The sequence below is a fragment of the Ailuropoda melanoleuca genome, chromosome 2 (genome assembly GCF_002007445.2).
Source record: "Ailuropoda melanoleuca isolate Jingjing chromosome 2, ASM200744v2, whole genome shotgun sequence".
Taxonomy (NCBI): Eukaryota; Metazoa; Chordata; class Mammalia; order Carnivora; family Ursidae; genus Ailuropoda; species Ailuropoda melanoleuca.
The window spans coordinates 49,482,035-49,508,575 of record NC_048219.1 but is presented as its reverse complement, the minus strand read 5'-3'; the positions used below and the strand labels follow the sequence as shown (position 1 = coordinate 49,508,575).

Sequence of the window (26,541 nt, the reverse complement as noted above, 5' to 3'; positions counted from 1 at the left end):
CAAGAGATGGAGAAAGTCACACAATTGATGAACAAATTTGAATACATGGGTCCAACCAAGTGAACCACTCCTGGACATTTTAGTTACTTGAGCCAATAAATCCACCACAATCGCCCACCCCACTACCCTCTTTTTCGGTCAGTTTGTGTTAAGTTTTTGCCATTTACAACTGAAAGTTTGACTGATGTAATTAGGAGAGGAACAGACTTCTGAATTTATCCCCCAACCTCAATGATGTCCCTTTTTTCCTTCTGGGTAGATCCCCATAACAACAGCTCACCCTTCGTCCGAACTCTTCCCCTTGCTTCACTTCCTGGGGATAGCCATCAATCAGAAAGCCCTTGGTGTCACTGAGGCTGGCCAACATGGCCTCCTTCAGGAGCTCCAGAATGATGCCCTGGAGCAGAGAGACAGTGGTCAGGATCTGAGCACTTCCACAGAACAACACTATTACCACCCATCTCCACTAGTCATTCCATTTTGGGAGGGAGAAAGGTTCAGATAAGGTTAACAGACAATATAATATATCATATTTCATCCACTCTTAGGCTCACTTTCCCCCACATTTTATTGTCTATGAAATTGGTAGGTATCTTACAATCAGTCACAGTTTAGTACTTTTTTTTTTGTGCTGGTATAGTTATATATGGAATAGTTTATTAGCTATATTTTACTGGGGTATCTTAAAAGCATCAGAATAGATGAAATACAGTGGCTGTATTTCATATGTTAACACTCCATAATGGCAGTTTAAAACTAGGCAAAACAGGGCATAAAATGTGCTTCTCTGTTTATTTTTTCCAGTAAATATTTTATAAGCTCTGGTAGTTAATACAGCTGCACTGTACAAGCCCTGATTACAGAGCCTAGCATGGGCCCTTGTAGGGCACAGATGAATATTTTTTGATACCCATGGCATCCAGCTACTCAGAGATGGATGGTGAGTTGAAAGGAAAAAAGATGCATCAAGGGATATTCTTTACTTAAACTATCTAAGGAAGATACCAGATTGCAAGATAATGCTATCACACTTTCCAGACAAGACCAAAATGTTATTCTCTATTTTCCAGAGGGTTCTAAATATAGGCTGTGCTGCAGCATGCTCACCTCAGCTTTGAAGGTTTTAACACTAACGTGGGGACCAGTTTCTTGGGAGAATATGAGATTGGCTAACACTCGAGGGGCTGGCAGAGCAACAGAGGGGAAAGAGCCCGGGCCGGGACAATGTGGTCTGGCAGACGGGTCTCTGCTGTGGACCCTCCACCTGCCTCTTGACTTTTACATCAGAGAGAAATAAAATGTAGCTATCGTCTTTTGGGGCTTCTTTTTTCCAGCAGCTTAGAGTAACAGCAACACTCCAAAATATCCACTGCTTACCGCCCCCTCCCACCAGGGAGGGCAACTGTTGCTTACTGAGGGCACGAGGTCGCCACGTTCCATGATGTCTCTGATCAATTTGCTTCTTTCAGATTCTGATGACAGCTCATTACGCAAGAGCTCACCAGTCGAGAGATGTGTAAATCCGTATTTTTCCACCAGCTTTTCACACTGTGTGCCTTTGCCAGAGCCTGGGCCACCTAGAAAAGGAGTGATGTATCAGACACCCGTCCCAAGTCGCCACGATGAACAAGCCTACGCACTTCATTCACCAAGCACGTACGGGGTACTTATGCTTTACAGGGAGCTGCTTTGGGAGCTGTGGATACAGTGGAGAATGGGGTACATTTCTTGCCCTCAAAGAGCGGGCTGCCCAAGGCGGGGGGTGGGCAGGCATTATACCCCAACAAGCAGTTAGTAGGGAACTACTGTAGGTATCTAGTGGGGAGAGTTCTTGCTGCTCCAGGGGCCTTGGGGAGGGGTGCAGGCCTCTTTCGGTAGAGATGAAAGAGAAGTTTCCTGGGGGAACTGAATACACTCATGTGCAAAGCCTAACCACCGTGCTGGGTACACAGTTGGTGCTCAACAAATGTTAGCTATTAATTTTTAAAATACATTGTTTTCATTTTCAAACAATCCCAACATACAGAAGCTATCAGTAGAGAACAAAGAACTTTCTGAAATATTTGAGAGTCAGTGGCCAACCTGATGTCTCATCGCTACAGAACACTTTAGTTTCATTGCCTCCAGACAAGGAGCACATCCTTCTACTTAACTACATCTTCACAACCCATTCAGATTTCGGTGCATTTGTCCCAGTAAAGTCCTTTGAACCAATGTGTCAAGTTCAGAATCATGCACTGTCTTTTGTTGTCATGTCCTTCTGGTCTCCTTCCATACAGAACAAATTTCTTCATGTTTCCTCGACACTTTTGGAGGTTATATTTATTTTGTAGAATGTCCCTCAATATGATTTTTTTTCCTGCTGTGTTCTGAATGTTATTATTACTTCTGAGTATGAGCCATATTCCTTGGATGAGCATTACACCCTTGACTCTTTCTCTTGTCTTCCCCCACCCCAAGTTCAACCAGTTGCTAAATTATAAGATTTTACATCTGAAAATAACAGCTAACCTTTATCAGCAGCTTACTGTACCACTCACTGTTCTAAGCATTTAATGTATTAATTTAAAATAACCTTAAGAGGCAGGCACTATTGCCCCCATTTTACCGATGGGGAAGGAGAGACACAGAGAATTAACTCAGCTGACATAGCTGCATGGCTAGTATGTAGCAAGTCAAGGCTGTGAATGAAGCCTGGACTCTGGCTCTCAGAGGCATTTCCTCTTCTCTTCCCTACTAGCCAGGCTTGCCTGTGGGATGAGCCGGTCCTCAAGAGTCATTCTGCCTCTGGGGGGGAGGGGCGAGGCTTCAGAGTCCAGCAGACCTGCTGGCAGGATGATTTGCCTAAAAAGCATTGACACTTCCCAGCTCCAGAGCATTCAATGGCTTCCCAGTCCCCACAGGATAAGATCCGGACTCCTTAGGGTGGCATTTCAACCTTCCAGAATCTAGTTTAAGCTCTCCAATCTTTTTTTTTTTTTCATTTCTTATCCTCGTCCAATACTGTCACGTCCAGCTACATACTGTCCCTGCAACAAGACATAATTTTTCCAGGCCACCGTGCTTTTGCTCTCCCAGGTCCTCAGCCTCGTAGGTCCTTCCTTCCTCCTCTAACTACAGAGATCCTCTTCATCTCTTAGGCCTCCATCAGATGTTTGCCCCTTCTGCCAGGAATCAGACTTGTCCCTCTACCCTCTACCCTCTGTGGGAGTGAGCAGTTTCAACAACACGTGGGGGCCTGCGGCCTGTCCGCAGCTTGGACTCCAGGTCCCTCACTAGTATTGTAACTTGCACACAGTAGGTGCTTCATAAGTGCCTGACGGACAAATTTTTTCCTGTTAGAGAGAATACTGAATATTAAAATGAAAAACGTGGTGGGGATGTTGACATAGTAGTGAGGATTTATGACTTATTCCGCCATTTCCCTGGTTCGCCTCACTTCATATTCAAAACTCCTCTCTGAGGACAGTTAGCAACTTCCCTCTTGAGGGAAACTTTGTTGGTCCTTGTGAGTAGAAGGGCCTCGCCTTCTCTCTCCTTTGGCCTGGCAGAAAATGAAGGAAAGTCCACGTTTTCTATGTTCTGCTCAGCCACACAGCTGCTGTCAGCTAAGCAGGGAGGGTTCAGACACCTCACAGGACTGTCATGGACAGGCTAGATGCAACAGGAAGACAGCAATTACCGGCTCACCAAAACAATGCAGACCACTCGGGAGGCACAGCCAGTCGCCAGCTAACGCTGCACTTGCCCTGAGCACTGGGACGGTCTCCTACCACAACAGAAACGGAGGGAGAGTACGGGAACGAGAGAAGGCCACTCAGGCAAGGAGTGCTTCCAGATAAAAGAGTAAGGACAACAAGGGGCTGAGCCCCTGCAGAAGCCTCCAGCGCTTCCGTGGTCGCATTTACCTAGAAACCCTTTTCTTGGGATGGCTGGAAATCAGTCATGTGGAAAAGGTGTTTTCAGACTCGGCTTACGAGGCAAAAATGCGGCATTCCGAGGACTTTCTTCCTTCAGCATTCCACTAATATGACTATTACAGTTTTTGTGTCTCTAAAATGTTATTTAATAAATTTTGACACAAAGGCAATTAAAAATCCTCAGCTCAAATTAACAACAGCTGTGTGTTCAACGGCAGCCACCGCCCCAGTTAGGAACCTTTTGTGGAGCAACAGCTGCAAATTCTCAGCATTCTTTGGCCAAATGGTGCAGGCACAGTGGAATTCTAAGTAATCCACACAATGATTTGATTCTTCCCAGGGCTCCAAACTGGAGAACAAAGTGATTTTTATCACTGCAGTGAAGACACAAACACTGTGAGTAGAAATATGAATTTTCATATAATGTCACTTGCACGTCTTTGAGGCCTGATGACTTTTAAATAAAAAACAACGGGGTTGATATCCCGCCAGGATAATTTGTTATAACGGAAAATAATCTTTTGAGGTGCCACATATCAGAATGAGTGGGCTGTGTTCTCTGGTGACGGGATGACTGATAGCGGTGAGGAACTGTCACGTTTTCTGTCCTCTCACTGACTCCTGGTGGATCATTCCTCAAGGCTCAAACCCCGCAGCGACCCTACACGCAATACCACGTGGTGTCATTCACAAAGTGTCTGCGATGTGAGATCCCAGTTCGAAGGGGTTGTCACCACTTCAAAAGAAAAAATAGTTGAGAAATCTTTATTTTCAACCTCCAATATAAGTTTTTTTCCATGGAAAGCCCAAGGTGCTATATTGTGCAAGCGGAAATACTGGGAACGCTCATGTCACAGCTGGGTAGGTATCCGCCCCCCACTGAGGTGCCAACAGCGCTACACAGAAGGAGGCCCTGCGGAAGAGCTGCCAACCCGGGGGTCCCTGTTCTTCCTTGTGGTGGAACTGAAAGCGGCATCACCACCTCCACAGTTGTCCGGAGACAACTCCTGGCTTCACTGGCTGGGCCCTGCAAGAGAGCACCTGCCCCCAAAGCAACTATTGCATTGTGCTGGGTGTCAGGATGGAAGGGCTAAGCTGGTGTGTTGTAGCACGTTCTGGGCTCAGAAAGAGAAGATCAAACAAATCATGATGTCAGGTAGGTAATTAGCTGAACCCCAAATCCAAACAAATGCAAGTATGTAAGTTTCTATTACACTTTAATTTTTTTTAAAAAAGATTTTATTTATTTATTTGTTTGATACAGAGAGCAAGCGAGTGAGCCAACAATTGAGCACAAGCTGGGGGAGGGGGGGTGCGGCAGAGGGAGAGGGAGAAGCAGGCTCCCCGCTGCTCAGGGCTTGACATGGGACTCCATCCTGCGACCCTAGGATCATGACCTGAGCCAAAGGCAGACACTTGACTGACGGAGCCACCTAGGTGCCCCTACACTTTTATTTTTAAATATTTCAAATAGCAATGGCACAGACCAGGTTATAATGTCCTTTGTTGACATTTTATGGTATCTTGTTAACTGGAGGGTGCCACCTGGAATTAAGACTATTAATACAGCTCTTCCTTTGACTAACATCTGCTGGGCAGCTAGTATAGGTCAGATGCTGTGCTAAGTACTGAGATTAAAAGATTCCAAGGCCCTGTCCTTTCCAACAGAGAATTCAGTCCAATTGGGAGGCTGGCAGGTGAACCCAGCATCACAGCAGTGAGATAGACCTGTGACCCGGGTCTGTAAACACCACTGCACAAACACTGGGAGGGACTCCTCGCCCCGGCGGGAATTAATGAGTATGCACAATTGCCTTCACCAGTACAGGGGAAATGTGGAAAAGAAGAGCATGAAAGGTGAGCCTGGTATCTTTAGTACGGTGGTTTGGAGTGTGAGCTGGTCCTGCGGAGAATGGCAGGAAGGGAGGAGAGTATTGTACTGGGAAGGGCACAGGGCAGGTGGATCAGTCAATAAAATCCCAGCTCTGCTACTTACTAGTCATGTGGCTACAGGGGAGTCTGGCTTTCTCTGAGACTTAGTTTCTTCATCTGTAAAATAAGGGGAAATGAGAATCCACGCTCTGCCTCAATCCACCTTAGATTCTCCTTCTTCCTTCTCTCCCATACCTGACCAGTTGTTAAGCCACTTAGAAAAGCCGAGTCCATGTTTAAAGTCTCTGAAATCTGTCCCTTTGCCCAAAATTTCATTAAACACTTCCCTTGTCCCCATCTCTCTGCCCCCAAACTGGTGATTGGTAAATACTACATATAGAAAGGGAAGGTCCCTCATCCTGCTAGTTCTTCCTGAGTTATATATGCAGGTGTCAGCCAGTGTATTGGGGTTTGAATTACACATAATATAAAATTTGGGGATTAGCCATCACTTAGGGATGTCCAGACCACTTGTAGGTAATTAAGATATATATCAGCATGTGTGTTTACACACACGCACACACACGCACACACACACACACACACACACACACACAAATAGATGTGTCTGATTTAGAAAACTCATAAAATTTATTTTCTGTAAGGCACAGCAGAGAGGATAGCATTCTCTGGGTTCTAATTGTCATCAGGCAAAGTTTTCCAGATCTTAATTCCCATCCCACCCCAGCCTCAGGATTCTTTAAACCTCTTCAGCACCGATGACCTGCATCACTGACCCAATGTTAGCTCCCTATTCATCTGGCAGAACCTGAGAGTTCCTTGTGGTGTGGGTCTATCCTTCCACTCTGCTTGTGTCTTTCTCTCACTTCTTCTTTTCAACTTCTCAACTTGTTCTCTGCCCTCCTTGTGACCTCATAGATTTAGTCTATTCCCTTTGGACCACTTACCTCCCTAGCCAGCTGGACACCAGGCCATAGCTGTGAATCCTTTGCCCCCAGTGAATTCTGTTGTGGCTGCCATGAGAACCAGCAACTACTCTCTGCCCAACCTACTTACTTTACTTTATGGCATCTACTCTGGGTTGCTAAGGATTCCTTGAGGAAGTTGGAAAACCAAGCCAACTGGGTCATGCTATCTAACTTCAAAATAGCTTCTATTGCTTCTGGGTAAATATATTCCTCTTTTGCTGATACCAAATTGGATGTCCATGGATAGATTCCAATATTTCCCCATTGTCCTCAAACCTTCCAACATAGTCCTCAAACATATTCAAACATATTCTTACTCCTACAAGTATTTTTAATCCTCCCATTCCCTAGGAAGATGAAGGCTATCTTCTTTCCTCAACATTTTCAAATCTTATGTGTCTTCATCTCTTGTCTTCTGTCCCTCCTTTCTTTTGTTTGGAAGACTATTTTATACTACTATTCAGCTGAAGGCTGACTTCTCTGCTTTGGCTCTTGCAGCACTGTGGCATTTTCCTTGACAGCACTTTTCACAGTATAAGGACTCTCTCTCATCTATCTGTCAACCATCTACTTAAGGTCTGTCTTCTGTGTTAGACTCGATAGTTCACAAGCACAGGCTATGGGTATGCTTTGCTCACTGTGGAGCCCAAACTCAGTGCCTGAAACACAACAGACACTTCATAATCATGGCGGAAAGAATAAATTATTTTTATTTATTTATTTATTTATTTATTTATTTATTTTTTTAGATTTTATTTATTTATTTGACAGAGATAGAGACAGCCAGCGAGAGAGGGAACACAAGCAGGGGGAGTGGGAGAGGAAGAAGCAGGCTCCTAGCGGAGGAGCCTGATGTGGGACTCGATCCCAGAACCCCGGGATCACGCCCTGAGCCAAAGGCAGACGCTTAACTACTGCGCCACCCAGGCGCCTCTATTTTATTTTATTATTTTAATTCCAGTATAGTTAACATACAGTCTTATGTTAGTTTCAAGTGTACAATGTAGTGACTCAACACTTCCACACATCACCCAGTGCTCATCACAAGTGCAATCCTTAGTCCCCATCACCTATTACATCCATCCTCTTCAAGAATACATTATTTGATGATGAAAGGATCCTCACCTCCTTCCTGCTCCAAAAACTTGCTCCTCTTTCTTGTCCACATTAAATGTACTCCTCTCAGTTGGCACCATCTTATTTCTCTTCTGTGTAACAATAGGCTGATTTCTTTCCAATCCAAATGAAAATATTTCTACCATTGTCTGCATCCTCTAGTTATTTTTATATTCTTTCCTATTTTTTTTTTTTTTGGTATCCTGAAACTGCCTGTTTCCATTTCCCTCTCTTTTATTGACTCCCTGTCCTCTTGCAAGCCACATCCTGCTCTCATCACTCTCTGAAGTTGATCTTTTAGAGTTCAGAGTGATTGTGTAATTGTTGTATAATTTAATGACCTTCTTCTAGTCTTTACCATTTTTGTCCCTTTCGTAGCATTTAATACCATTGATAAACATCTTGGAATTCTCTCTTCAACTGGCTTCCAGGACACATATTTTGCCCACATTCTCTTCCTTCCTTTGCTAGGCTGAAGCTCACAGAGAATAGAGAGTGCTTTATTTTTGTTGGTATCCCCACAGAACCTTGCATGGTGTCACAGGCAACTGTTCAGTAGGGTCAATGTCTAGGAATCTTGTGGCCCCACAAAAGTGACAACTATTTCCTTTCATGTCAAAGGAACATGGACCAAATGACTCAAGTGGCGGGTTTGTATCTCGTACCTGTATCCAGGTAGAGGACACTGATCAAGTCACTTATCCTCTTGGAGCTTCAACCTCTTTAATTACAAATTAGGGAACAGCACTTTCATATTGTGATACTATTTAACATCTTTAAAGATGGATAGTCTTTACAGTTACAGCTTGTGAACGTATCAACTATCTTTTGCATATCAAACTATCCTATTTTTATATAGTCATCAGAGTTGTTTAAAAATCTATTCAGTTCTTACCTCTTGAAATACTTCTTTCTCCCTAAGTGAAAATGTGCTCTAAGGCTGGGTTTAGGTTTTTGTAACTGAATGATTCCTTTCAGAGGAAAGCTATTATTCCATCGGATCATGAACTGACTGTGCCCTAGGAATGATCCCCAACCACTGTAGGGCTATGAGTCACTTTCAACTTTCCGTATCTGGGATGAGCTCTATCACCATGCTGAGTTTCAGCAGGCTGTTGCTGTGAACTGACTCTGTGTGACCGGAAACAACTAAGAAAAAATAGATCTTTATCCTCAAAGACAACATCTCTATTAGTTCTGAAATGCACTGCTGCTTCAGGTTATTTGGTGAATAGGATAAAATATGCCAGTGACAGGGTCAGCGGCAGGTTATATGGAAAAACTTCACATGTGACCATGAACTTCTTGATGGCCGGTGTTATGCCTTACGTATCAGTGCTTGGTGTATAGTGGGCACTCAGTAGTTGTCAGATCAGTGAATGAATGAATAAATGGATGGTAAACAATCTGAGAGCTTCAGGGAGTGGGAAGTAGCCTGTGACATTGAGAGTTAGCCAATTTTAGCTCTAGGCCATTCCTGCATTGAACTAGCTGAGTGATCCTGGGAGACCTTGGGAGCTTTCGTCTCTTTGGATGCTGGCTTCCTTGTCTGTGAACTGAAGAGTCTGGATTAAATTAGTGGCCCTGCTCTCTCTCTGTGCTTACGTGTGTGTGTTTTATTACTCTTCCTAAATATTCGAGCTTCCCTTCCATAGTGCTCGTCCCCGAGAAACGATTATTTGTCCCTACTTTTTTTAACTTGAGAGTTCCCAAGTGCTTTGGTCAATGAAATGTGAGCAGAAGTCGATGTGTGTCACATCTAGACAGAGGTTTTTAAAGCCAGTACATGGTTTTCTATGCCTCTTGTCCCTTTACCATGAAACTAACAATGTGTCAGAGAGTAGGGGTTCCATCAGCATGGTTACCAGAGTGAAGCCTAGTCACCTGTTGATGAACGTGTAGCATTAGTCCAGAACGAGAACAAGAAGAGGAAGAGGAGAAAGAAGAAGAAAAAAAATCTTTGTTGCTCTACACTACAGAGATTTTTAGGTGGGCTTATTTGTTACTACAGCATAACCTAGCTTCTTCTGACTGATACGTTCCCAAACTTGCCTGTGTAGCATAATCACCTAGGGTATTGAAAACATTCCTGAATCAGTAGATCTGTGAACCACTGGGGTTGAAGTCTGGGAAATTAGTTTTAGAAAGCTCCCCAGGTAAAGTATGCATATATCTGCATTTTACTTGAAATGTGTAAGAAAAAAAAGATGTATTGATGGCTGGACAGAGGGATGGCTAGAAGGACAGATATATGATAAAAACAAGTTTTAGTAAAATGTTAATGGCAGAATCTTGGTGGTGGCTGTACCAGTGTAAAATTCAGTTTTGCTGAATGTTTGAAATATTTTCATAATAAAAAAAGATGATCAGATGATCTTTAAAAAATTCCCCAGATGATTGTGATGATTAACCCAATTTGCAACTTCTGGATTATATAACCTTAAAGAAGGCAATGTGCTGTGAGCTCTGCAGTGTTGCTGTGAGTCTTTGCTGATCTTTCCTTTAATATTTACAGTGTAATAATGCTGAGATAATGGTTCTATTGTGAATGAATATTTGCTATAATCATTAATAAAAATCCTCATTGCCTTATCAATAGCAGGGTTATCCTCTCTCTTGCAGATGAGGGGAACTTTTTGTTTTCTCAGCATCAAGCCTGAGAGAATAGAAGGGGGACTGTGGCCTATTTTGTACCAATGAAGTGGTTCAGAGACAGAAATGTTTGGGAAGTCATTGCAGACTGTTCAGATTAAGATGTCTCGTTCATAATGCTTTTGGCTTGATATTTAATCTAATAAGTATCTGTACTGTGTATGTGTGTGTATGTGTGTGTATGTGTGTGTGTGTGTGTGTTTTAATGTTTAGGATTCGCTGCCTTGGTGCCTGCTATTTTCTCTCACCCAAGACCTGAACCTTCCTTGTCTTATCTCTATGTAAGAGCTAGAGTCATTTAATCCTTACAATAACTATTTGAAGTAAGTGCTATTTGTTTCTTTTGTTGTTGTTTTTGTTGTTAAAGATTAATTAATTAATTAATTAATTACAGAGAGAGAGAGGGACAGAGCGCAAGCGGGGGGGGAGCAGCAGGCAGAGGGAGAAGCAGGCTCCCGCTGAGCAGGGAGCCCGATGTGGGACAGGATTGCAGGTATCTGGGATCATGACTGGAGCCAAAGGCAGACGCTTACCCAACTGAGCCACCCAGGCGTCCTGAAGTAAGTGCTACTTGTAACCCTATTATACAGGTTAAAAATCTGTGTCCAAGGTCACACCTGTGCCTTGGTAACTGCTAAGCTCTATAGCCTTTCACATGTAAGGCCACTCTGGAAATCAGGACACCTGCCGCTCAGAAATGCACTGCACAGCCTTCAGTCAACTAGGAGCCAGGCTTTCATGATGGCCCCATAGGGTTGCCAGCTGACATCCAGTTAATTATTACATCAGATATGCTTACACTACACCCCATCACTGTCTATCCAAAATTCTAATTTAACTAGCTGTCTTATATTTGTTAAAACTAGCAAACCTATTAGCCCCACCACTTACTAACCTGGAGACTTTACGGACATGATTTCATCTCTGTTGTGACAATTCAAAGAGTCAAAGATTCTGGCATAGAAAGGCATAGAAAAACGTGTGAAATGTCTAATTAAGACAAGACTCTGGAATTGGATTTCATGACTTTAGCTTTTAGATAGAGACAAGACAAAGAGGGTTCAAGTCTTGGGTGAGAGGAAATGGCATGCACCAAGGCAGTGATTCCTAAACATTTCCACCACATGATGCTGTGAACTCTTATAGCTCTTAGGACAAACTACTCTCCATCCTAAATCTATTTCCATTCTAATCCCATCCCATCCCATCCCATCCCATCCCATCCCATCCCATCCCATCCCATCCCCATCTCAGCCCCATCTCCACGCTAGCCCCATCTCCATCCTAACTCTATCTCCAAACAGAGACAGAGACAGGATTTCCAAATTGTAGTATAAATACTACTAAATAATCTGTCCTTTTCTTCTTCACCCAGAGGTCTCCAGGGCCTTTTCCAGACCTGACTCACCAAGCCTATAGACTAGAGCCTTCCAAAAGTTGTTTCAGTCAGGCTCTTTTTCTTTTCTTTCTCTTTCTTTCTCTTTCTTTCTCTTTCTTTCTCTTTCTTTCTTTCTTTCTTTCTTTCTTTCTTTCTTTCTTTCTTCTCTCTTCCTTCCTTCTTTTTTTTTTTTCTTTTGAGAGGGAGGGGGGAGGGGCAGAGGTAGAAGGAATGAATCTTAAGCAGGCTCATCTGCCTGATCTCACAACCCTGAGATCATGACCTGGGCTGAAATCAAGAGTTGAACGCTTAAATAAATGACTGAGCCACTCAGGTGCCCCCAGTCAGGCTACTCTTATTTAGGTCTCTAAATTCTGAGAATTCATTGTTCTAGAGTATTCTGCCTCTTCCAAATTCATCTTAAACTTATCAAGCCACCTTTTTCCTATTTGGAAGCCCTTTACACTTTACACTATGATCTTAGGCATGCATTAAACGAATATAGTAGGCAATTTACAAAATTAGCCTCTCCTATGTTTTCCTTCTTTTAAAGAAATAGTTTTTCTCTATTGTCAAAGAAATATATGCTCCTTATTGGAGATTTATATAATTCAGAAAAGTAAAAAGAAGAAAAATCTCCCATAATCCTACTTCCCAAAGGTAGCTGCCAGAAATACATTTTGTTTTCTTTCTTTTTTAAAGATTTCATTTATTCACTTGCGAGAGAGAGAGCAGGGGGAGAAGCAGAGGGAGAAGCAGACTCCCTGCTGAGTTGGGAGCCTGACATGGGGCTCGATCCCAGGCCTCTGGGATCGTGACCTGAGCCGAAGGCAGACGCTTAACCATCTGAGCCACCCAGGCGCTCCTGTTTTATTTCATTGCAGCTTTTTTTCTACACATGGCTTTCTGGTTTGGTTTTCACTGGGAATCTGTCTGCGCTGACATTTTCTCCTCTTTGAGCTTCTGTATTCTCATCTGAAAATAAGCTTGTTGGACTAGATAAATTCCAAGGTCATTTCCAGCACTATCATTCTACATTTTTGTCTTTGTCAGAGAATGTAGAGAATATTTGTACTTGCAGTCTATTTATGTACTGTAAAAGGAAGTGAGGATATTTAAGACCAGTAGAGACATTTGTGGTGGATGTTAGTTGGATTACATCTGGGGTTTTGTGTTCAATTTTGGGCCACACCACGGAAATTGGAAGTCTTATATCCTATCATGGGAATATAAAATTGGTACAATCGTTCAGAAGGGCAATCTGGTACATAAGTCAAAAGTCTTAAATTTTTCAGTCAGTGGATTTATCATAAGGAAAAAAAATCACTGTTCAGTACATAGATATTCATTAGAGAATTTTAAATGAAAGCAAAAAATTGGTGAAAATGAATAACAATAGGAATAAACTGCATAAATTACAGCAATTCAAAGAAATAGTGTGTGGTCATTAAAATGATGTATTGAAAGAGGACAGATACAGATACATATAGTATGATTCCGTTTATATAAAGTTCAAAAATATCTTTGGTATTCCTTGCAGGGGGCAGTGAATAGGAGGAGGCACAAGGAAACTTCTGGGATGTCGATCATGTTCAATTTCTTGATCTGCATGTTGCTAAGATGAATGTGACACTTAGTGAAAATTTATCAAGCTAAACACTCATGATTTGAGTGCTTTTCTGTTTTTCTGTTTCAGTTCAATTGCTGGAAAACCTTAAGACATGACATAGCGTATTCAGGATCTTGGAAAGGCCCCTAAGATATTTTGTTAGGTATATAAAGTAGGATTTAAAGTTGCATGGTCTCATTTTGATGAAAAATGTATATTTAAAAATTTATATGCATAGAAAAAAATTAAGAGGACTATAAATAAAAATCTTAATAATATTCATCTTTAAACTTTGGGATTTTGGGTGATTTGTTGTGATTGATATGTGTTTTCTAGATGAAGATATCTTACTTTTTTAAAAGATTTTATTTATTTATTTTGAGAGAGACTGAGAGAGAGAGAGAGAGCACAAGTGGGGGGAGGGAAGGAGTAAAGGGAGAGAGAGAAAGAGACTCCCTGCAGCAGGGAGCCCAACATGGGGCTCAATTCCAGGATCATGACCTGAGCTGAAGGCAGCCACTTAACTAACTGAGCCACCGAGGCACCCCGAAGATGTATCATTTTTATAAAAAGAAAAGAAGTTCTTCAGGGGCGCCTGGGTGGCTCAGCCGTTAAGTGTCTGCCTTGGCTCAGGTCACGATCCCAGAGTCCTGGGATCGAGCCCCACATTGGGCTCCCTGCTGAGCAGGAAGCCTGCTTCTCCCTCTCCCACTCCCCTTGCTTGTGTTCCCTCTTTCGCTGTCTCTCTCTGTCAAAAAAATAAATAGGGGCGCCTGGGTGGCACCAGCGGTTACGCGTCTGCCTTCGGCTCAGGGCGTGATCCTGGCGTTGTGGGATCGAGCCCCACGTCGGGCTCCTCCGCTGTGAGCCTGCTTCCTCTCCCACTCCCCTTGCTTGTGTTCCTTCTCTCGCTGGCTGTCTCTATCTCTGTCAAATGAATAAAAAAAGAATCTTTGAAAAATAAATAAATAAATAAAATCTTAAAAAAAAAAAAGAAAGAAAGAAAAGTAGTTCTTCAATTAAAAAAAAATGTGGTAATCTGTTTTAGGAGAGATTTTGGCTGCATGAGTCCAAAGAGAAATGAGGGAGTGGGAAATAATAAAAGTCGAGCAAATTCGTCAAGGGTAGTTTTTCCCTTCTGTGCTTCCTGCCTGTTCACCAGCCCTGGACTCATCCTTGGTTGACATCACATTATTTCTCAGCATTCAGGACTTCTATGATTTGGTCCATCTTCTTCCTGTTCCTGGACCATGAAGGGCATATTCCTACTACTGTAATTTGTTCCCTACTTAAAATCTCCCTTCTTGGAAGACCTCTCTCCTCAGCCCTCTTTCAAGCTTAGGGGATCCCATTCATTCTCTGAGGCTCCCCTTGGTTCTCAGTCTCCCTAGGAAGAGGCTCCCAACCATTGAGCCATTTTGCTTTCTTTGTCCTCCCATCCCTCCCAACACTTACTAAATAGTTCGACAGTTAACTCTACACTGTCCTGTATTAGCTCTAAAGTTTTCATAAACATCAATTCTTGCCTCATCAAATAGATTATAAGCTCCTTGAGGGATGGGAACATTAAAAAAATATTTTAAAAATTCTCCTCCTTTTCTTGTTCTCCTATCTTCAAGAGCAGATTAACATTAAACCAACTCTAGTCTGCGTTCCCTTCTTTGAATGATGGCAACACTCTGAATCAGCAGCATCAAGGTCAATGATTTGCTAGCTATTTGTTTTGTATTTTGTTTCCTGGCATCTATGCCAGTTACACAGTGGTGGACTGGAACTTGATTCTGATAGAGAAACCACATGGTACTTTACCCGGAAGAATTTACCAAAGGCATGGCATTTTTTATTTTGTTTCTGTGGGAAGGGGCCAGGAAGACTTCATCAAGACTTCATATTGATCTTTCAGGACCCAACCAGAGGAAGTGTCTCTGTTATGGTTGGTTCTTAAAAATGGCCAAGCCCCATGGGGTGCCAGGGTGGCTCAGTCGGTTAAGCATCTGCCTTCAGCTCAGGTCCTGGAGTTGAGCTCTGCATCGGGCTCCTTGCTCATCGGGGAGTCCACTTCTCCCTCTCCCTCTACCTGCTGCTCCCCCTGCTTGTGCTCTCTTTCTCTCTCATTCTGTCAAATAAATAAATAAAATCTTTTAAAAAAATGGCCAAGCCCTATAGCTTTACTTGATACTTCTGCTCTTATCATTATGACTCTGAGAAGGTTATTGGTAGAAGACAAATTAATATATTTACTTCCGACAATGAAGTCTTTATATCTTCCATTCCATTTTAATCCATTCATTCATTCATTCTTTCTGAAGATATGTATTGAATGCCTACTAAGTGCCAGGTATCCTGATAGGTGCTGCAGGAAGAAGGGAAAAAAAGAAAAAGAAAGGACATCGTCTTTGTCTTCTAGGAGATTTAGTAAAAACTGTTTTCCAATCAATGGCCATCATTGCCTTCAAGCAAGCAGTCAGTGGAAGAAGGAGTCTCCAGGAGTAGATTCTAGGGGACTGCTGGTCGGGCTTAGCCAGGTTTCTCACTGCTTAATATTCTCTTCCTCTCTCAATAAATGTTGGAATGAGGGGCCGTCTCAGAGCCTGCCTCAACAGCTCCACCCAGACCAAGTTGAGGATTTCCAAGACAAGTAAGACTGTGTTCTGCTTGCAGCTCTGTCCATGCCAGCTTTCCACGCATTTACTGTAAGAGCTATGTAAATATGTAATTGGGCCAAATAAGTTCCTTCCACTTTAAATTGAGGTCATTTGGCTGGTGTGGATGGGCAGGTGTGTGGCACTGACACGGTGATCCACTTTCCGGTGGAAGGCATTCTACACAGCACAGTCGAGCCACGAGGAACACTGCCTTTAGAGTCAGTGCCCCAGACAATATGAAACAATAAATCAACTGGGGGCACAGAACTATGTCCTTTTAACACAAAATAGCTATGCTCAGTTACAGGAGGAGTCTTTCATTGCCTTGACCACCTGATGGTTGGTTGAAATATGTTTCATTTACAACTAAAAAAGTGCTCTGAGACTCTTAGTCCTGGAGTCTAGAGCAAAATAAGAGGGAAGTACTTTGGGAATGTTACATTTGGGAAGGCCAAAACAGTTACCATCGCCTTAACCACTGGCTTGTTATTCTGCTTTATTCCTCAAGGCTAAATACAGCCTCCTACAGTAAAATCTGTGTTGTGTTGTAAACAACTGCAATAATGTGTCCACAAGAGGAAATGGTAGCCAAAAGGCAGGTGTAAGCCCAGGGCCTAAGAGATACTTTCCCACTTCAGCTTCCCTGATCCCAGCCAACCCCAGATGCTCCAGGTAAAACACTACTTAGCCGGTCAGTCCCTTAGGGAGTGCTTACTTTAAAAAATGACGCTAGAAACAGACGAGCTTACCCAACCTCTTACCCTGTCATGCCCCCCACCCCGTAGGTGTCCTTACCTCTTTTCAATTTACTTCCCATCCCATCCTAGCCTCCCCTTTCTCTGGATCCTCTTTTTCATTGCCTGTCTCCCCTTACTCACCATATGATAGTAGTAATAGTAGCTGATACTTGCTGAATATTTACTAGGGGTGCTGTGACATATGTTAACTCATTTCATCCTCACATCAACGCTATGACCCAGATAAAATCATTACTTCCACATTACAGGAGAGAAAACTGAGGAAGAGTGGGTGTAAGGATGTTGCCCAAGGTCAGCTGGCCAGGACAGAGGGGAGCTGGCAGTGAACTCAAGTAGGTCGTGCTCTTAACTAGACTCTACTTCCTCTCTCTCTCTCTCTTTTAAAGATTTATTTATTTATTTGAGGGAGAGAGAGAAAGCGGGGGCGGGGGCAGGCAGAGGCAGAGGGAGCAGGAGAGAATCTCAAGCAGGCTCCGTGGCGAGCGAGGAGCATGACATGCAGCTGGGTCCCACAACCCTGAGATCATGACCTGAGCTGAAATCAAGAGTCAGATGATTAACTGACTGAGCCTCCCAGACACCCCACTACTACCTCTCTCTGTAAACATGCTTCATGCTTTCGTATCCACTTTTGACCTTCTTTCCCTTTAGATACGGCTCTAAGTCTGCTTTCTCTCAGAGCCAAGTTTCTGGCAGGTTAGTCTATATGCATCCCCATTTCCTTACCTCCCAAGTGCCCTCAACCAGCTGGCTTTACTCCTTTCTGTTCCACTGGAACTGCTCTTACCAAAGGCACCAGTAACTCTGCGGTTGCCAAATTCAACAGACAATTCTCATCACATTTTATTTAACCTTGCCCACATGGAAACTCTCTCCTCCCCTGCCTGCTAGGACACCATTTGCTTTTGATACTCTGCTTTCCTCTCTGTTTTCTCCTCCTTGGACTCCGGCACGGGTGTTTCCTAGACTTCAGGTCTCAGCCTCCTTCCAGCCTCACTGTCCGTAAGCTCGCTGGGGTGATCCCTTGCACGTGCGTGGTTTCACTGCCGTTGTGTCCTGGTGAATTCCACATCTGTGTCTATAGCCAGGACTTGTAAAATTTTGGGTACTAGATTTAAAAAACCCTCTTGTCTAATGGACATTACCTGATGGATGTCCCATAAGCATCTCAATCTCAAAATGTTTAAAACTCAACTCTTCATCACTATCTCAAAACTCCTGTCTTCTCCACATGCCTTATCTCCTTGAATGACACCTCTGCTTATCTGGTCATCTAAACCAGCCACTTCTGAGTCATGCTCATTGCTCTCATTCACCCAAACACAATGGGTCTTTATGTCCTATTGATTCTACTTCCTGTAATCTTTTGGATCTGTTTCCTCTTTTTCACTTCAACAGCCTCCTTGCTCCTCACCTGCATGACCACCCATCTGACCTCCTGGCTGGCCTCCCTGCTGCAGCCCAGGCTCCCTCTCACCGCTTCCAGAGTATGCTTTCTGAAATCCAAATGTGGTGACATATGACAGAGCAAAAGCCTTGACAGCTCCCCTTTTCTACAGGCTGAAGTTTGTATTTGTTAGCTGGGTGTTCTCAGCCTTTCCTGCCCTGGACCCTGCATCTGTCTCCAGCTCTGCCTCTCACAGCTTCCCACCCCCTCACCTCTGAGGCTCTCGAACACGTGTTCCCTCTCCTTGCCATGGACTCACGCCAACTTTCTTCCCACTTAGCAGCTGGCCAATTCCTTTTCTTTCTCCAGACTCAGCTGACTACCCTCTCCACGCCCACACACCCACTTCAGTCTTTCCTCCCATCACCCGTGCTGCTGCCATGACATGTGCCAGGTTGTGCGGGTTATCTGCTCCCTCCCTAGAATGAGTTCCTTGAGATCTTTCATCTTTGTATGATTACGCCTATCAACTTTGCTGATATATGGTAGAAACTCAATAAATGTATCAAATGAATTAGTGAAAGTCACCCAAAGGAATACAGTTAATGGGAGAATTTAATATAGCGGTGAGAAAATATTTTTTATCATTAGGGAGTTACACAGCCTCCCTGAAGTCTGTATATCCCCTGGCCTAGGCTATTTTTTCCCTCCACCTTCAAACTAAGCTATTGTTTGAAATCAATATGTGGTCAAGGTGCTCTATCCAACATACAACGATAATCTGAGAAGCACCAGGTTCCTTCAGATGTACCCAGAATCACATTCTCAAACGCTTGCTCATTGCTGCCCTTGGCTCTTTGAAATACTTTTGGTAACACTCACAAAAAAGATACCCACGATATGCCTTCTTAATAAAAAGATGCAGTGTGTATTCCAAAATCAATGTGCTTTGGGGGCCCGGTGTTCAGAACGATTCAGATACTATTATGGCTTCAAATTGTTTCCTGTTTTGAAGTTATTATGGAATTGCAAATAATTGGCAGAACATGGCTGAGGCACTCAGAGGTCTGTTTCACTGCTATCCATTTGATGTCTTATTATTTTGTCTTTGCTTTCAGACATCAATAGCTAGCTACATAGGAACAAAGTCAAATAGAAACCTGAGGCATTTATTCACATCATTATGGCGCACTCAACCCCCACCCATTCTACTCCCATAACCTGTCCTTACTACATTTTAGAGCTTGGGCTTTGAAGTCTAGGAAAGTGGGGCATGAGTCCCAACTCGGTCAGTATTAACTGTGTAACCTTGGGGAAGTGCCTTAACCTTCTGAGCGTCTACTTCCTCATCTGTAAATGGGAAAGAACATGAATGTGAGAAATACATAAGATAATATGTAAAAAGGCAGCACAGTATCTACAATGAAGTAAGTCACCAGTATATGTTAGTTTTAATACTATTATTAGGTAATTAAATATTTGGGAGGTAGGAGATGAGGACTTGGACTTACTCAATTGCCTTCACACTTTACTTCCTTGGGGCTGTGTCTCTGTTGTACATGTTTCCAATTAAGAGAACAGTTAGCAATGTATCAATTCATGGGCAGCTCAAATTTGGGGTAGACAAAAAACAAATATTATTTTGCCATTTTAAAAGAAACTCAGAGAGGCTAAGAGATGGCCCAAGGGCACACAGAGTTTGGATATAAACGTAAGATTCTGGGTGTTCTCTCATTTCCAGTGCTGGGTCCTTCTACAGTCTGTGGCATTGATCATTCTCAGTGGGTCTCACAACAAGCAAAGGAAGTTTTCAGTGAGTCAGGCCCGGAGATGTGGCCTTGGGTGAGTGAACAGGTTGAGTAACTAAATCTTCACCAGGTGACTCTGTTGGTAAGTTAATGGTGCTTCCACAAAGATTTCTTTTTTTTTTTTTTAAAGATTTTATTTATTTATTTGAGAGAGAGAGAATGAGAGAAAGAGAGAGCAGGAGAGGGGGGAGAGTCAGATTCCCTGCTAAGCAGGGAGCTCAGCTGATGCAGGACTTGATCCTGGGACCCCAAGATCATGATCTGAGCCGAAGGCAGTCGCTTAACCAACTGAGCCACCCAGGCACCCCCTCCAAAAAGATTTCAAGAAATGGGTTGGATGACAATGAGTATGATGACGTGAGGTCCCCAAACCCTTTACTTGGTAAAAGTCATTCACTTGTGTGCTTTTCTTTTTAGCAGTAATTTGCCCTTCTGGATAACTCAATTGACTCAGCAACATTCCTTTCTTGAGGAAATAATTTAAAAAACATGGAAAAAACCCTGTACTTCTGCCATGTCATGCAGTGTTCCAAGGACTGTTTAATGTCTTTTTGAACCTCGTAGTTCTCTAAGCATAGTAAGCCCTGGATAAAGGTGTATTAATTTGGTCTGATTAAATGAAGAAAGTGTTTTGTTCTATTCAGTATTACTTAGAGCCTTTTTGCAGTGAAAAGGTTTATGTTATTAAGTAGGTTCATTGTTAGCACACAATGCCTGCATTTCTCCAACATTAGAAAGATATCCCATTGGTTTGTAAATGTATTTGAGGCTCTCTTGGAAAGTGGCCCAATGCCTCTCTTCCTTTACTCTCCCATCCTGAATGGCCTGGGCTTTGAAAATACAGATGTCAGGCCGGGAAAGTGACAAAAGGGCACTTAATAACTGTATGCCTCCATGGAGAAAGGGCTGTGGCAATCATGTGTCTACGTCCAGAGCAGAGATGATGTTTCAGTTAGGGCAGACCACAGGTTTGACAGTCATACGGAAACATATTTCTTTCTCTGAACCCAGTCTAGCTGATGGCCTATCTGTTTTCATTTCATAGTAGAAACTCAATTAAGTCTAGTCTGAGTTTTCTTAGTCTAATCCAATAATTCTGATAACCACGATAGTCCATTTTCTGCTATAAACTGAATGCTGGTGTCCCCTTCCAATCCATATGTTAAATCCTTAAGCCCAATGTGATGGTGTTAGGAAGTGGAGTTTTGGAAGGTGATTAGGTCATGAGGGTGGAGTCTGTACAAATAAGATTAGTGCCTTTTTAAAGGAGGCCTCAGAGAGCTCCCTCACCCCTTCCAGCACGTGACGTTAGGGGAAAAGACAGCTGTTGATGAATCAGACTGTAGGCCTTCATCAGACATCAAATCTGCCAGTGTCGTGATCTTGGAATTCCCAGCCTCCCACAATGGTGAGAAATGAGTTTCTGTTGTTTATAAGCCACCCAGGCTATGGTATTTTTGTGATAGCAGCCTGATGGGACCAATTAAAGCTCAAAGTTTAGTCTCCACGTCAGGGCTCTTCTCCCACCTGGAGGGTTTTCTACACCCTTCCTCCAGTCCTGGTTCTTCCAGTGCTATTGATCCCTGAAACTGGTACCCTCCAACTCCATCTAGCCCCTGCTTTGGATCTCCTGTGGGTCCTCCTGATGCATTCTTCTTTATCCACCTCTGACTAGTACCCAGGCTTTCCTTTCAGGCGTCCCTCATACTGCTGCCTACACAGAAACACCCAGAGCTTCTCCAGGCCCACAGCAGCCCAGAGAAATGGACTTTCAGTAGATGCACCCCTTTATCCCTGACCCCTTGCCCACGTTTGTGAGATTATTTGCTTTTGAGAGAACACGTGAAAATAAGGCACAAAGGACTATTTTCTCCTCCAAGATTTCCCAAATGCCAAGTATAGGGTTTCATACACCTGCTTAACATACCCCCTACCTCAATTAATCCCAAATGGTTCTCAAAGTGTGGTCACAGATGCTGGGGGCAGGGTGGGGTCCTCTATTTTTTTTTTCTTTCTTTTTTTAAAAATTTAACTCTAGTATAGTTAACATACAGTGTTATATTAGTTTCAGGCGTACAATGTAATGATTCAATACTTCCATCCAACACCCGGTGCTCATCTCACAAGGGCACTCCTTAATCCCCATCATCCATTTTACCCCTCACCCCACCCACCTCCCCTCTGGTACCATCAGCTTGTTCTCTATAGTTAAGAGTCTGTTTTCTTGGTTTGACACTCTTTTTCCCTCTATGATAGTTTGTTTTGTTTCTTAAATTGCACATATGAGTGAAATCACACGGTATTTGTCTTTCTCTGATGACTTACTTTGTTAGCATAATACTCTCTAGCTCCATTCATGTCACGTCAGATGGCAAGATTTCATTCTTTTTTATGACTGAATAATATTCTATGGCGTGTGTGTGTGTGTGTGTGTGTGTGTGTGTGTATACACCATATCTTCTTTATCCATTCATCTATGATGGACACTTGGGCTACTTCCATAATTTGGTTATTGTAGATAATGCTGCAATAAACATAGGGGTGCATGTATCCCTTTGAATTAGTGTTTTTGTATTTTTAAAAAAAGATTTATTTACTTATTTGAAAGAGAGAGAGAGAGTGGGGGGAGGGGGAGAGGGAAAGAGAGAATCTCAAGCAGATTCTGTGCTGAGCATGGAGCCCAAAGTGGGGCTTGATCTCATGACCCCCAGGATCATGACCTGAGCTGAAACCAAGAGGGGGATGCTCAACCCACTGTGCCACCCAGGTGCCCTGTGTTTTTGTATTTTTGGGGGCGGTCCCCTATTTTCATTACAACAGTTGGATGCTATTTTCTTTCACTAACAGTACAGAAGCAATTGTTATAAAACCACAACATGAATCAAGACAGCTGCATCCAATTCTATTACATGTATTCATCACCATGAACTCACAGCAAAACAAAAAGAAAATGCCAGGGTTACTTAAGAATGCCCTTGATACAGCAGTAGAAAAGATTAATTTTATTTAATTTCAGCCCTTAAGTATAAGTCATTTTAATATTTTGTGTGAAGTGTGCACAAAGCGCTTTACCACACCTAGGTTATTGGTTTCCTTGAGGAAGAACACTGTGTGATTGTTGGAGTTGATTAATTAGTTGCTTTTTCTAGTGGAACACCATTTTTTTCCTTTTTTTTTTTTTTTAAGATTTTATTTATTTATTTGCCAGAGAGAGAGAGAGAACAAGCAGAGGGGAGCAGCAGGCAGAGGGAGAAGCAGGTTCCCTGCCAAGCAAGGAGCCCGATGCAGGACTTGATCCCAGGACCCTGGATCATGACCTGAGCTGAAGGCAGATGCTTAACTGACTGAACCCAGGTGTCCTGCTGAACACCATTTTTACCTTCTGAAAGACAGACTAACAGATAAATTATGGATTTTCAGACTTGAGTATCTAACAGACATTTTATTGAAAAGAAATAAAGTAATCCAGTCACAATAGGATGGGCTTCAAGGACAAGGACAATAACTGGCAGCATTTGTTGCCAATGATTAAATCCAAGCTTTCAAGCCCCAGATCCATCACTCATTAGCAAATTACTTAACTCTCTAACATCTTACCAAAAAAGTCAGGATGGGGATAGTACTTACCCCATAGGGTAGATGCAAGCATTAAATAAGATAACATTATTTATACAGTATCTAGTGTCTGTTAGCTGCTCAATGATTGTTGGCTTCTAATACAGCTACCTCAAGTTAAAACAATCAGCTTTGTTTTTCATTTTTTATTTAACCAAATATGTGCATTGATGTTATGAAAAATGTTTAATCTGGGCCCCAAGAAAATATTCCCTAAAGATTACATTAGTTTATAGTTCTTTGATAACAGGGCAACAATGAAATGACATCAGGGCTATAGTGAAATAATGGCAGGCATTAAAATATTGAGTTTGAGGGGTGCCTGTGTGGCTCAGTTGGTTAAGTGTCTGCCTTGGGCTCTGGTCATGGTCCTGGGGTCCTGGTATTGAGCCACATATCGGGCTCCCTGCTCAGCTGGGAGTCTGCTTCTCCCTCTCCCTCTGCCCGCTGCTTCCCCTCCTTGTGCCCTCTCTCTCTTTCTCTCTCAAATAAATAAATAAAATCTTTTTAAAAATATTGAATTTTAAGGAAAAATTCTCATTTCTACAGTTTTCCTTAAGGAAATAAATAGGACTAGTTTGCACTGGGTTAAAAAAACACAGAATAACACAAAATATTGTAACAGGGCCTCCTGAAGCTTACTACCTAAAAGCAGTTTATCAGTACTAATGTTAAGGTACACAGAGCCATCTGTGACCATGACATCCTGAAAGTTATAGTCACAGAATGATGTCTTGACCATCATGCCATTAGCATCACACCTCACCTGTGAAGCCAGATGATTTCCCAAATTAAAGCACTTCTACCAAAGCTTTGGATAGGAATTAATGGGAATTCAGGTTATGTCACACTCTGGGCACAGGCAGGCTATGAAAAGCACAGAAGGGAAAAAGAAGCCAAAATAGATTGGATAATAGCAAGATAACGATCAAGAGATTAAAAGAAAAAAAAAAAAGGAGAGAGAAAGGAAAGAAATGTACCAGAAAAGGTTGTGAAAACTGTAGGAGCCTGTTAGTGGGACATAATAAGGCTCTTTAAAGGACATTTTTACACTATCCAAATACTTCTCCGTTTTCAGCCATGACTGGGCCCCAGTCTCGTACATTAGCACAGTTCTTATGTCTTGTGTGTGAGCTACCGAAGTCCAGAGAACCTTTTTTCAATCCTTTTGATCACTGGCCTGATCCTGTGAGATCCCTTTTCTGCCTGTGGAAAGTATTTCTCTAGAAACAGTGACTGAGCTGCTTTCTTCATGAACAAAGAGGTAATATTCACACCACATTCGAAGGGCTAACTAGATCCATCCTTGCTGCTTTTCCTTTCGGTCCAGACAGTATACTCTCCCCGAACATGTTTTCCACTCAGATGGTGGCCCGCACTATTAACCGTGACTTCAAACCATTCTGCAAATGAGCAAGAAATTTCACCGGCTTTGGGGAGTGGGGTGAGCTGGTGCTGCTCTTCTGGAAGAGAGGGGGGCAGTTACCATGGGGTCAGGAGCTTCTGATGAGGCTCATAATTAACCTGAAAACGGTCCTGCCAGAAACAGCTCCAAGCAGCAGCAACCTGCCTGTCAGTTCCAGTCCAAGAATTCCCATTGCTATTTTGGTTGTTATGGAAACTGACCACACTGACTCCTAAAGAATTCATTATCCCAACAAATATTTGTTTTTCTAAGTCATTATGGGTTAGCTAAATGAGCGGTGCCGACGCAAGCAATGGAGGTGCACACAGAAAGAAGGCTGGCAATTAGAGAAGACCTCACGGGGAGCTAGAACTTACACCTGACCTTGGGGCATCATTAGCTAGGGGAGAAGACATTTCAAGTGACAGGACTGGCAAAAGCGAGGGAAGTTCAAGAGATAATGGTAACTCAGGTGAGGTTGCAGCCACAGTCTCAGGGAGGGCTGGAGTGGGAAATGGGAAGGTACATGGAGGCTAGCGGGGAGAAGGCTTTGAAGGTCAGTCTAAGGAGTTGCACATTTCTGTGGACAAAAGGGAACTAGGGTATGTTAAAGCAGGGGGACGGTGCTTTAGGGATATTGATTTTTATCTTCAGTCTAATAGCGAGGATAGCAACCAAGTTTCTGGCTAATACCACAACCCCACGTGTCTTGGATGTCAAGACAATAATTTGAAAAGTTAAAAGTTCAACCATCTTCTCATATAGGCAGCACCACACTTGTTTCACTGAAATCGATAGGCTCTGGTTTATTAGGACTCATCAAAACTGCTATGGGTGTGGCTATGACATCCTGAGTATTTTTACGAGCTTGAAAGTGACCTGTAATATACAGCCCCAAATACCATTCTGCCATCTGTCAAGGAAGTGTTTAGAACCAAGGCCTTGATTTTCAAGCAAATACCCTAGAGGTAGAACAATCATTTTTCCTCATATCACAATGGTTTTGTACCTTCTGCCACCCAAACGGTAGGCAGAAATCTTTCCTGGAATAGTAACTGGCCAATAAATTAAAATACAGAAGAACTTGGTTAATATGAGAAAAACCCTTATTCAGAGCAACAGTTCTTGGAGTGTAGTCTGTGGACCCTTGCGGGTCTCAAGCTTTGTCTGAGGCCAAAGATTTTATATTGTGCTATTTGACTTTGCAAAGGACACAGGTCTTAGTAACAGGTGAGCCAAGGTCTTTAGTTATATATAGACAGAGAAAAGTGATACTTGAAAATACATTTCAAAATTTAATTGTGAGTGGTAAACTGGGTAAATCTGAAATAATATTATTGCTAGAGAAAATAATAACCACAAAACATGGTTTACTATTTTTAGAAGG

General features: G+C 42.7%; 1 protein-coding gene across 2 annotated transcripts in view; it reads right to left on the bottom strand.

Annotated features, from left to right (window-relative positions):
- Window positions 1-26,541, bottom strand: part of AK5 (adenylate kinase 5) — a 234,947-nt gene that overhangs the window by 28,762 nt on the left and 179,644 nt on the right. For both annotated transcript variants that reach the window (XM_019802846.2, XM_002922313.4), the window contains exons 11-12: window positions 1,414-1,577; window positions 281-397 (exon numbers count right to left, since the gene is read on the bottom strand). In XM_019802846.2, coding sequence (XP_019658405.1) covers window positions 281-397; window positions 1,414-1,577 — 281 coding nt within the window. The remainder of the gene's footprint in view (window positions 1-280; window positions 398-1,413; window positions 1,578-26,541) is intronic.